The sequence below is a fragment of the Protopterus annectens genome, chromosome 5.part0 (assembly GCF_019279795.1).
Source record: "Protopterus annectens isolate FY-2018-M chromosome 5.part0, PAN1.0, whole genome shotgun sequence".
Classification (NCBI taxonomy): domain Eukaryota; kingdom Metazoa; phylum Chordata; order Ceratodontiformes; family Protopteridae; genus Protopterus; species Protopterus annectens.
The window spans coordinates 1167517456-1167529809 of record NC_056735.1 but is presented as its reverse complement, the minus strand read 5'-3'; the positions used below and the strand labels follow the sequence as shown (position 1 = coordinate 1167529809).

The 12354-nt window shown below is 39.3% G+C and overlaps 1 protein-coding gene across 2 annotated transcripts in view; it reads left to right on the top strand.

Annotated features, from left to right (window-relative positions):
• Window positions 1-12354, top strand: part of CWF19L1 (CWF19 like cell cycle control factor 1) — a 633757-nt gene that overhangs the window by 358229 nt on the left and 263174 nt on the right. For both annotated transcript variants that reach the window (XM_044071015.1, XM_044071016.1), the window contains exon 9: window positions 6963-7068. In XM_044071015.1, the coding sequence (XP_043926950.1) occupies window positions 6963-7068 (106 nt within the window). The remainder of the gene's footprint in view (window positions 1-6962; window positions 7069-12354) is intronic.

The following is a 12354-nucleotide window of genomic DNA, read 5'->3' as shown; positions in this document are numbered from 1 at the left end:
TCAAGATGTGCCATGCTGATAGACTTCTACCGAAGAAGACTGAATGCTGTAGTTAAATCAAAAGGTGCTTCAACAAAGTATTCATTTAAGGGTGTGCACACCTATGCAACCAACTTGTATGTTTTTTATTTTTACCCCCCCCCCCAACATGTTTGTTTTTCAATTGAATTGTACAGATTATAGGTCACATTAAAGGTGGGAAAAGTTTTGAAATGATTTATTGTGGTCTCATTTTTTTATATCACGAAAACCTGGCATTTTAACAGGGATGTGTACACTTTTTATATCCATTGTAGTTTATTTCTAGAAATGTTTTGTTTGGCTTGTGCGTGAATTTTTTCCAGCATGATAAAAGCTTCAAAAAATGCCAGCAATCTTTAAATGAGGCCACAAGATTCCACCTCAAGACACAAGAGTTATTTGCTCTGTGCTTGGAAGTGGAGCATCTTTCATCAGATTGTGCTATCTGGAAGGCTTTTGGGCCTTGTACTCTTTCATATAGAAAGAAACAGTTTGCAATCAAAGGGCTGGTGCCCCCAGATCTGGAAGTTGAGAAAACCTAAAACCCTTACTGATATAAATGGGCAGAAAACCATAAATCCAAAGGATCTGGAACAATATAAACGGAGATCTGAGAGAACACAACTTTCTTCAGCTCCAGAGGTTCCTAGAATTGAGTCTCTATCAGTTTCAAACCTGATGACTACTCTCTTGATGGCTCCAATGGTAATGGAACAGATCATTGTTCCAGACCAGTCTACAAGGAGGCCTGTCATCTGGACATCATCTGAGAGGGAGCTTTCGTGCATATCCTCTTGGTGTCCCTCAGCTTCATCTTTAAAGTTTTATGGAAATACATCTGTAGCAGACTTGAATTGCATGATGTGGGCCTGTCTCTGGTGTTGAGTGTGGATAGGGCTGGCCCATCATCTCCCATATTAGCTCCTTCCCCAATGTGTGTGTCTGCACTCATGGTTTTAGATCTTGGACCTGAAGACTATTTTCTTGGTACTGACTACAGACGTGAGCTTTATACCTATGGGATCCAATCTGACACTCTATTCTAAGACTGTCTGAGCCAAGTTCTTGGAGCTGATGACATGATGCTGTGTGTTTGTAGCTGTCTTGTACTTCTCTCCCTTGTCAGTGGCTGAGATTTCGGCCTTCCTTGAAGCCTTCCACCACTACTGCTTTGCAAATCCCTCTTTATCACGTCCCTTTTCCTTTTTGGGAGGAGTGGTAGCAGTAACTGTGTTCCCTGTTATAGGGAGAATCACTTTGTCCCCAGAGAGTGGCGACACCGAGTATTGTGAGGTCTGCTCCACAGCGTGACTCCCTGTCTTCTCTGAGCACCATCGTACCTCCATGGTGCAAAGCAGGGGGTCAGATCTCAAAAGCACTATGGAATCGGAGGAGGACTCTTCTGAGGAATCTGGTCATACCACCAAACATTCCTAGAAATATGATCTGTAAAAGGAGGTACATTGACTCCCCATAGGGGAGATAGTAACTGAGACTCAATCAAGTGGGTCTCCCAAAGGTCAGATGTCATTTTTTTGAAATCCTTGAGTTAATGCTGCAAAGGAGATCTTGACGAGATTCTGTGGCTTGTAGCTCGGCCCCTTCTACTTCTTGGGTGGTCCCTCCTGTGGATTCTTTAATTGTCCTGACTGTTAGGAGGTCATGGCAGGAACCAGACACATGTATTCCAGTGCCTTGGAAACGGGACAAAATTCTTAGTCCCTCCAAATATAGACAGAATTGTGCTACCTGTCCTGTGTTTGAGTCCATTGTTGTGGCAGCATTTAATAAAAAGCTGTCCAAGAATACAGTTCCTGGCTGCCCTCCTAATAAGGAATCCAGGGCTGTGAAATTAGGGAAATGGGTGTATACTTCTGTGACCTGTGTGTTTGGGGCCTTGAGTTGCACCTTTTAAATGAATCACTTCAGAGGGATTAAAGTAACAGACACTTTTTACTCTGAGAAGATTGCCTGCATTGGATTCCAGAAAGCAGTTGGAGCAAGCCTTGCAATGACGCATCATAGAAACACAAATATACTAGGCTAATGGTCTGGAGGCATTTTCAAGTTTTGCCAAATAGAATTCCCAAGTGTTACTTGTTCCCTTTTATGGATAGAAGTAGTGTAGTTACAGTTTTGTATCACATCAGCGTCCTATATCCATCAGAGACGTATGTGTCACCCCAGGGATAAATTTGCGGTTTCCCGTCCATTTGTCCAGACTGTGTTTGAATTGGGTCAGGAAAGTACTTTGTTTACATGATGGGGAAGCCTCTTTCAGAGCAATGGAAGCCCCTTTGAGATGGTCCGTCTCTCCAGCATGTTCTGTTTAGATTGCTGGAGACGTTAAAATCCTTGGAATGGGTATTTCTGATACTGTTATTTTTGCAGATCTGGAGCAGGTTCATTATTGGCTTCATCTGTGCAATTGTTTTTGCAGACAACTTTAAAGCATTCTTTGCTTATGCCCCCTTCCACAGATTTATTGTTAGGTCCTTCTGTCAGAGGATGTAGAAGTGTTCATTGGATGGCAAAGTGATTTCTGCTGTGGGAGTTAGGTTTGAGATGCCACAAAGATCATGTACAGGAACCAAAAGGGTCCCAAATCATTCTAGATTAAGAATGCCAAGAGTTTTCTATTTGAGCCTGTTTCTGACTGGGGTGGCCTAGCAGAAGTAGCTCCTTCAGTGGACCCAAGCCAGGGGTCGAGGGGATCTGCAGAACCAGGGATACCATGGACTGTTTTTCAGTAGGCAATCCCACCATCCCTGAAGGACTTGCTTGTTGAGGCAGTCAAGGGTCATTTGTCCCTCCACGTGCCTGAGTGGGTGGTGATCGCACAGAACAGATGTGTAAGAAGGATACTGTCCAGAGTAATACAATCCCTTTTCCCAAACTGACCCCTAAATTAAGGTGACTGCCTCCAGATGGTCCATGCCAGCAAGCAACTAAAGGTGGCTAAAAGAGAAGTTCTGTCTTTAATCCAAAAAAAAAAAAAAAAAAGCCACTGAACAAGTAAGACAGGGTCAGGGTTTTACTTGGTTTATTTTTTTTTGTTCCGAAGAAAAACAATGCTCTCCATCATCTAAACAATTATGTGAAACAGACCCATGTCATAATGGTTGCATGATTGTAGGGCAGTCGGATTTGCCTTGCCTTCTGGCAAACAGATGTTCTCTAAAGATCTCCAGGATGCGCCTCTCCACGTCAGAATAGCCAAAGCATTTCTGAGATTCCTTTGCTTCCCCCTGGGAGCCAGTCACTTTCAGTTCGGGGCCCAGCTGTTTGCTCTCACCACAGTCCCCCCACCTACCTTTCTGGAATATTCACCAAGTGTACAGCTGTTGTAGAAGCACACCTTTGACTACAAGGGGTTAGATTCTTCCCATATCTAAACAACTGTCTCCTAGCTGCCCCAACCATGGACTGTTGATCAGTGCCTGAGATGACTTGCCCCAGTCCTGTCTGTGCATGGGCATATCAGTAAACCACCAGTAGTCAATTCTTCAACCAAAACGAACCATTCTGTTCACTGGATGTCACCTAGGCACAACTGCATCCATAGTATCCCTTTCTTCAGGCAGAGTTCAAGCTTTACAGCATGCTGTTCGATCTGTCCTCCACTCTAATGACCCTATAACTGTCATAATTCTCAGAGTTCTTGGGATAATAGCTTTGTTTATTCTAATGGTGCAGCTTGGTCACATCATATGAGGGTTGTGCAGTGGCTTCTAAGGGCATAGTGGTCTCAGGTTTCTCAGCCCCTTTCAACTCCAGTTATTGTAGCCAACATTTTTACGGAACCGCTACAATGGTGGCTAGAGTTCTTCCTGCATCATTTCCAGGAGACAGTTTCTTAAGCAAATCCATTCTGATGCCTCACAGGTGGTCTCTCAATCCAGTGGTGACATAACAGATTTTCAGTCTCTTGGGCCAACCTTATTGTGATCTATTAGCTTACCTATCCAAAACCAAATGCAACAAGTTCTTTACCATGGTCCCCCAACCCACCCCCGATCAGTCACCAAAATCTGCTCTGGTCAAGCAGTGGCCTCCTGGGATTCTTTGTTTATACTCCTCTCTCCTTAATTTCCAGATTTCTGCAGAAAGCGATCAAATGTAAAGCTACAGTGATCCTCCTTGTCCCCTCTTGGCCCAGGCAGATTTGGTCTCACATCAGGAAACCTCCTAGATTTTGGATCCCTGACAAAATCTACTTTCCCACTAGTCTGGGAACCTCATTCTGATCTTCAACCTCAGACTGACCATTTGGTTTCTCCACTTCTAGTGATGACCAATAATCTAGACTTGTCCACTGTTGTAGTTTGGATTCTGGCAGCTTCATAGAAGGAATTCATTCACAGCCTTTATCATGGGAATGCAGAAATGCTTTGTGAGCTGGTCATCTTTTTCAAGACATTGACTCTTTTTCCTGAAGATATCCAGATATATTTCCTAGCTAACATGTCTGACTTTGGTTCCAGCTTCTTTACAATTAAAGTGTGTTAGCAGCCATTTCAAATGTTCATGTGGGTTAGCCTATTCTCTAGCTTCACATGTACCCTGCACGGCCTTTCTCAAGGGAATCTTCCTTCTCTGACCTGCAGTTAAGGACACAGTGCCTTTGAGTGATCTCAGTGTCATACTGAAAGCTTTAAGTTATTTTTGAGCCAGCAACCTGTGCACCTTTAGAAGTTTCTGTCCTGGAAAACTGTTTTGAGTTGCTATTCCTTCTGTGAGGAGAGTATTAGTGGTACAGGCATTATTTTGTTTAGCCTCTTATTTGGTGTTTCACAAGGACATTGTGTCCCTTCATACTAATCCCTCTGTTTTTCCCAAGGTGGCTTCTGCGACAAACAAAAATCAGTCAGCTCACTTAAGTGTTTTTTTTTTTTTACTCGCATCATTTAAAGGTGAATATATCTTGCATACCTGGGACATGACCAGAAACCAAATCCTTCAGAAAAGACTCACAACTATTTCTTGTAGCAGCCAATTAGCTTGGGTCGAGTGTCCAAAGTCATCTGCAGATGGCGTTTGGATTGCATGTCTTATATTTATTCAATTCACACTTGCCCATCACTATGCAAACCCAAAGCTTTTATTGCATCAGATGTTTCCTCTTCATCAGCCTTCTTTAGAAATCCTTCACTTGATGAGATGTGTTCAGCAGCAACATGGTCTACATTTCATAACTTTGTTAAACATTATACATTAGATGCTATATTGAGGTCTTGGGGTGCCTTTGGAGCTACTGTCCTCAGATATTCTGTCATAATGCCACCCAAGTATGCCACGTAAGTATCCTGATTGGATGGATGGAATGAATAGGATACAGTGGTTACAGTTGGGTCCTTTCATTCACCCCAGTCTTATATGACAATCCACCCTTCATCCCCCTTTCAAACTGTCAATTTGTAGAGCCTGAAGAACATTCCTGTTTCTATCATGGACTGCTTTGAATCCATCTTTACTAATTAGTGCCAAACTCTGTCTTGTGCATCTCCACACACACACACGGGCAGTATAGGAAAATATTTATTAAAGTGGTTTGAGGCTGGAGCAATAGTTTTTCTGATCTGGATCATAAGTCATTGGATGGAAGTGAATAAAGGGATTCAGTGTTATGGCAAGTACATAACTACTGTTTGTGCCAGTCAAACAGTGGTTATTTTTGGTAGGAATGCATGTAGTCTGTGAATGAAGACGGCTCCTATGTTTTCTCATTTGATCAAAGATAAGCAGCTATTCATCTGGCTTGGCTGTGTGTGTGTGTGTGTGTGTGTGTGTGTGTGTGTTTGTTGAGAAACAAGCTAAAATATATTGCTGTGGACATTCCTTTTAACTGTCATTATCAGACATCTGAGGTGTACATAGCCAAAATAGCTGTAATAGATGGGTGTGGAAATATTCTTTGAATGAAACTGGGTGACCCCCTCTCCCTCAGAAATATTTTTCTGAACTCCAGTAATGAGGGGTATGTCTCAAAAGGTTGTAAAATGCATAATAAATTTAAGGGAAAGCATGACTTGTTTGGGCCTGATAGCCCCCCAGCATAGTTTATTTTGTCAATACCTTTGGAAATCCCCGTTGAATTGTGAGCTTAAATGAGTTGCTTAACTTTCTAAGTATATATTGCTTATCTAAGCTGTTTTAGTTTACCCCCCCCCCCCCGCAGCAGTATTTGGAGTTTGCAATGGTTTAACATAGTGTCAGAAAACAACTGTTTATTGGCTTACACTGTCTGAGAGCAGGCATGATGGCTTATTTGTATGCGGTTCCACTTTACTACAATAGAATATAAGCTGCAGAATAAAACAATAAACTGAAATATTCATTAACATTCCAGTGGTGAGGAGTATGACACACACATGGAGCAAAATGTTAGAAGAATGTTCTGGCAGCCTAATGGTCTACAGCTTCCTGCCATAATTAAAGATGCCCACAAAATCATTACTGAAGTGGTTGATGGTGAGAGAGAATCTACAGATGCATTAAAATGAGCATTGGGCAGATGTAGAAAAGGTGGGGGGAGATGAGAATAAAGGAAAGAGAGAGTGGTAAATACACTAAGTGCAGATTACATATTCTGAATGCAGTACATCTGCAAGATGGCAGGAGACAAAGTAGTGTAATTTGATTGTTGTGTACAATTTACGGCAATGATAGGTAATGAGCTCGGCCATTTGTAAACTTAAATGCCAAATACATTGTCAAAACTTGACTGTTCACTGTTTTTCAGCCCATTTCATGTTCTCACTTTGTCCTTAATACCATTTCCTCTTTGCAAGCTATATGCATGCACAAGCAGATAAACTTGGAAAAAAATGGCAGTTGTACCATTTTTCTTCTGAGAAGACTGAACTGTAGCATAAGTTGAGAACTTCCATTAAGGTATCAGTAAAATTATGTTGTTTAAAGCACTTTCTTTCTACCCACAGGATGAGCCAGCTACCCAGTTCTTTTACGACCTAAGCAGACCACAGCCTAAGAAGAGAAATTTAAGAGATGGAGACCACCATCAGCCTAAGCAGCCCAAGAAACCACGTATGTATCAGGAGAGCTGTTTAAGCCTATACTACTTTTTAGTACGTTGGAGATTTAGAGCTATGACATTAAGCTTATTACACACTCTAGTTATGTTTGTGATTACCTGGACAGATTTTCTTACCCAGGTTGGGAAGATAGGGTGTGCTTTTACTCTTTCATATTTGTTGCTAATTAGAAGTCCATATCCTCCTTAACTGTTTCTTTTTTGTGGACTAGGCAGTGATTACTTACAGCAGAATAACTAAGAAACCTAGGTATAAAAGTGTCATTTACTTGAACAAAATACTTTGGATTTGTTTTTCAAGTGAAGGTATTTTTCCAGAAAAGATGCCTTACAACTGTAGGCATGCAATATCACTGAATGAGTCAACCTGTTGGTCAAGGAATTGTTCTCTTGCAGTATGAGTAAATCTAAGGAATAGCCAAGACTGAGTAAGCTAGGACTTCCAAGATGGCTGCACAATAATCAGCAGCTTAACTTCAGCTGTCCCAGTCTAAAAACAGAAACTGAGAAACAAAAGCCAAAAGTATTGTCAGCCTGATTAAAATTAAGTTACTGAGTAATAAGTACATTGTCTGGATGCCAGCAAAGAAGGAACTGAGAGAGCTTGAAAGAAAATCTGCTAGAAAAGGTGAAGAGAAAATACTGACTGGGAAGAAACTTGCAGCTGTTCAGCATAAAGCAGTTCATGCTCCAACTTTGGCACAAAAAATGGCGTCTAGTAATCTAGAGGAAACATTAAATCAAATGTGTTCAGAGCTAATTAAAGTAAACAAAACCTTGAAGGAGTAAAGAAGTATATCAACTCAGATAAGGCTGGAAAAAAATGGAAGCTTTAAACAGATATTCATATGAGCTGATTAAACTGCAAAAATCAGAGGTCAAAATGAATAAAAGGCTGGTTGAGTACGAGGCGGCTCAAGAAGAGTTGTTTAAAAAAGTGGTAGAGTTAAGGATAGAGCACGAAATCTGAGATTTTCTGCTGTACCATAGAAACTGGGAGGAGCAGATTATTTTGTAAAGGCACAAATAAGCAGCAGGACTGGTATTCCACGGCAGGAATTGTTTATTGAAAGGATGTTCTCAGTCTGGCTATGAGAAAGCAGCCAAGACCTTCATTAGTAAAGATGCAAACCTACAAAAGTAAAAAGCAGGACCAACTAAAACAACTTATGGCAGTAAAACCCAAATTTAATGTAGGTATAAACAACACTGTAAGCTCTTTCACGCCTAAGTTGGTCCTGCTTTTTACTTTTGTAGCCTTGGACATGTTGCAGACCCACCTTTACTCATGCTATGGCCATTTTACTTCTTGCTACAAAGATGAAAACCTACCAGCAGAAAGAGTTGATCTGGACAAAGCTGTTGCAAAAGGGCAAAGTATTAAACAGTGGAGACAGTTGAGAGTTTTTGAAAATGGTTATTCACTGTATACCAAGCAAAAGAGAAATGTATTTATTCCAATAACTGGGGAATGTCAAGAGGCTGATATATGATTCAAGCTGCTGTATCCAGCTGTCTTAAGAATATCATTTTCTGGAGGATCAAACTTTTTTTGATGGAGAACAGGCTAAGGAGGAAATATAAACGTTTGTCCAACAAAAAGTGAGCCATCAAGCATAAGGGGACTCTGCTTTCATTCTTCTGATAACGCACATGGAGAGACTTTGCCATTGAAACCTTTTCAAGTGTTCTAAAGGAAATTACTTGAAAGAGACGGAAGAGCAGAGGAGTGACGAGGCATATTGGGAGTACCTTGGAATTTAACTGGAATCTGGAGTTAGATAGAGATGAATAGGAAGATGATAGGCAACATAAAATTATTGAATAAATGTGAGACTGTAAAGTATCAGTCATATTTGTGAAATATGGTTGTATAAGAGTAGTCAAAAGAGTGAACTTTTATTGACTTTTTGAATTTTTGGAGAACTGAAAAATATTTGCCTGACTTCATGTCATTTAGTATTTTGAAGGTTTGTGAGGAGGGGAAGGAGGAGGAAAAAAGGTACCTGTAAGTAAAGCAGTTTCTGTTCAGTATTTCTATGAAACATTACAATATAAACTGCATATTTTATAATAAAAGCATTTTTATTTCTTGTATGTTATAAAGATACTGAAGTAAGCTGATACTTTTTCCTTTTTTGTAGTGAAAAATGTAGACATTACAATGTAAAAAGTAAAAAAAAATTGCTAGGCAAAAGCATGTTTACATTAATAGGCTGTAGTTGTTTTAGAGGTGAGGGATGAGGTGTAAAAGTACACAGATCATAATGTATGTAGAGCTGATATGATTTCTGTTACCTCTGCATAGGTGAAGGTCTGGATTAAGACCCATTGGCTTAATCTAATAATTTTTTAAATGGAAACGATTACATGTGAAAACACTAAGTATAATGAAAAGGTTTCTTTAGCAATAAATATTTCAGCTTGTCTTCTAGGCTGCAGCAGAGACTACATTTTTCTTTTATTCCCTTATGTTTCCATGGAGACAAGCAGATTACTAGAACAATAAAAGACAGAAAACTGGTTCCTACAAGGTTAAAAGTTAATGATTTCTGAAGGCATGCAAGTTGTTTTCACATCTGGGTCAGATGAACATTAAAAAAAAAACCTGAACAGACACCAATTAGTGTAGCTGGAAGCACAGCCAATAACTTTCATCTGAGTATGGAACTTCAGTTTGAAGCTGTACATTGCCATGTTTGTTTGTATTAAGCTAACAGGTTAATTGGGCGTTTTTTTTTTTGTTTTTGTTTTGTTTTAGGGTTTTTATTACAAGCCATCATGTAACGTGTAACATGGGTCAATGTTGATTAAAAAAAAAAAAAAAACTAAAGGATTAACCTGCCAAATATTAATGGGTGCATGCAACACAAAAGCTGGACATAGACATTTTAAAAGAGTTGCCATATAAATATGTAGGAATAATGATTTATTACCATATTTCCATATTATCTTGGAATGTGAATGGTCTTATAGGTATAGACAAAATAGAATAATTATATTAAGGAGTGCAGATTGCTACAAGAGACACATTTGGAAAGAAACAAGCATATGAATTTGATTAAGAAAGGATTTTAGGCTGGATATTCTACAAAATATTAGGGACAAAGGAAAAGAGGAGTGAACTGAAAGAGGGGAAAACAGATAATGGCAGTTTTGTAGTTGTAAGGGGCCGCTGGCAAGGGATGAGGATTACGGTGGCATGTATTTATAAATACCTAAAACTGCTGCTCTGGAGCATAACAATTGGGGAGAAATCAACTTTCAGCAGGAACATTGCTTACAGGTGGGGACTGGAATTTGATTTGTAATGAGTATGCATCTAGGAGGCCTAGAAGGTACAATATATTCCTGAATAAATTTATGAAAATGTTTTGTATGAAAGATGTGAATTCACTAGTAGGAGCTCTGAGAGATTTACATATTATTCCCCAAGGTACAGTAACGGCTAGACTATACAAAACCATTTTATTTTATTTGAGAACTTTGACACACATCTAATAACTATTTCAAATCATGTGCAAATAATTACAAAGATAAACATGCAGGGTAATGAAGTAAACATGAGAGACTGGCTCTTCCCCACCTGCCTGTTAAAAACAGAAGAATTTAAGGAATGAGTATTGGAAAATTACCTGGGAGTTTAGGGAAATGGAAAATATTCCAGACATTATAGCTAGTGAGTGAGATAGAATAAAAGCTGAGTTTTAAAATAGGATAGAAGTAAAAGAACACAATCTTGTAAAGACTTAAGAATTATTCAGAGGGGCTGACAAAGGTTAAAGTATGACAAAATAAGGGTAATCTCTCAGAACAAGAGGTGCAATTGCAAAGTGCTAAAGAGAAAATAAGGTAGTGCCTGGAAAATGTGCATAAGTTTAGGTTAGAAAGTTTGCTGTAAAGCAATTGTTTTGGTAACTCCAGAGCAGAAATAGTTTTGGCGCAATGACTTGGGCAACAGAAAGTAGAAGGGGTTATTGCCAAACGTAGGGAGCCTGTAACCAGAAAAATAACCAGATATCCTGTAGTGGAATTAGAGATATTCGGTAATTTCATGAAAATTGAAAATTTGTATAAAGCGTAGTAGTAGTGGGGAAAAAAAACACAAATGGAAATACTTATGGAAAACTTAAATATGGTTAGAGGTAGATGAGGCTCAGCAACTAACAGTCAGTAACCAATCTTCAGGAAAGTCACCAAGAATGGATGGTATTCCAGTGGAAGTTTGGAACTTAGGAGGAGCAGTGGTAAAGATCTGGAAGGTTTTGTTTTGCAGTATTTTAGAAGGAAGGGAGGCACCAACATCATGGAAAAATGCAGTGGTGGCAGTACTACCTTAAGACTGTAAAGATCTATGTGATTCAGCTTTGTATAGACCCATTTCAGTTATAAACCATGATTATAAAGTGTTTGTCTATAATGGCTAAAAGAATGGCAAAAGTGATGCCAAAATTGATAGATATGGACTTGACAACATTAAAAGAACAGTGATGATCCAGAGGGAAGTAGAATGTTAGAAAAAAATGTCACTCATTGGTGGGTGTTGATGCAGAGAAAGCATTTGACAGAGTAAACTGGGATTTTATGATTAAGGTAGTGGAAGCACTTACATTTCCTGAAAGAAAAATAAAGTTAATTAGGATAATATTTAGGATTAGAAGCAAACATGGAAGGGTTCTTCTCTGATAAGTTGTGTCTGAACAGAGGAATCAGGCAGAGGTATCTTTCCCCTTTGATATTTTTGTTCCATTTAGAACCATTGGCAAAGAAAATGAGGTACTCCAAAATTAATTTATGTAATTGGTACAGAGTTAAAATCAACTGTAAATAAAGCCAACTTTTTGTTATTTTGTACTTGATGAAACCAGAAAAGGACATCTCATTGTTGTCAAACATTCTGAGATAGTTCAGTTTTTAATTAGGCTATAAAGGTAATGAAGATAAAGAATCTGCTGTTGCCTTCATATGCTCTTCAACCTGTGAGATTCAGATCCGATTGGCCACATACCAAAACTGAAGGCTCCAGTATTTGAGCTCCTTCCCTACCCATGATGCTCCTCTCCTCCAATTCCCTCAGATTTAGTTTCCCTTCCTGTCCTCTGTCTTTCTTTCGGCTTTTGGGTAGTCTGAAAAAAGTTTTTTTGGTCTTTCTTTCTCTTTCTTCCCTACTGCTTTTTATGTCTATGTATCTGTAGCGTGTGTGTGTGTGTGTGTGTGTGTGTGTGTGTGTGTGTGTGTGTGTGTGTGTGTGTGCAATATATCTTTATGTATGTATAAAG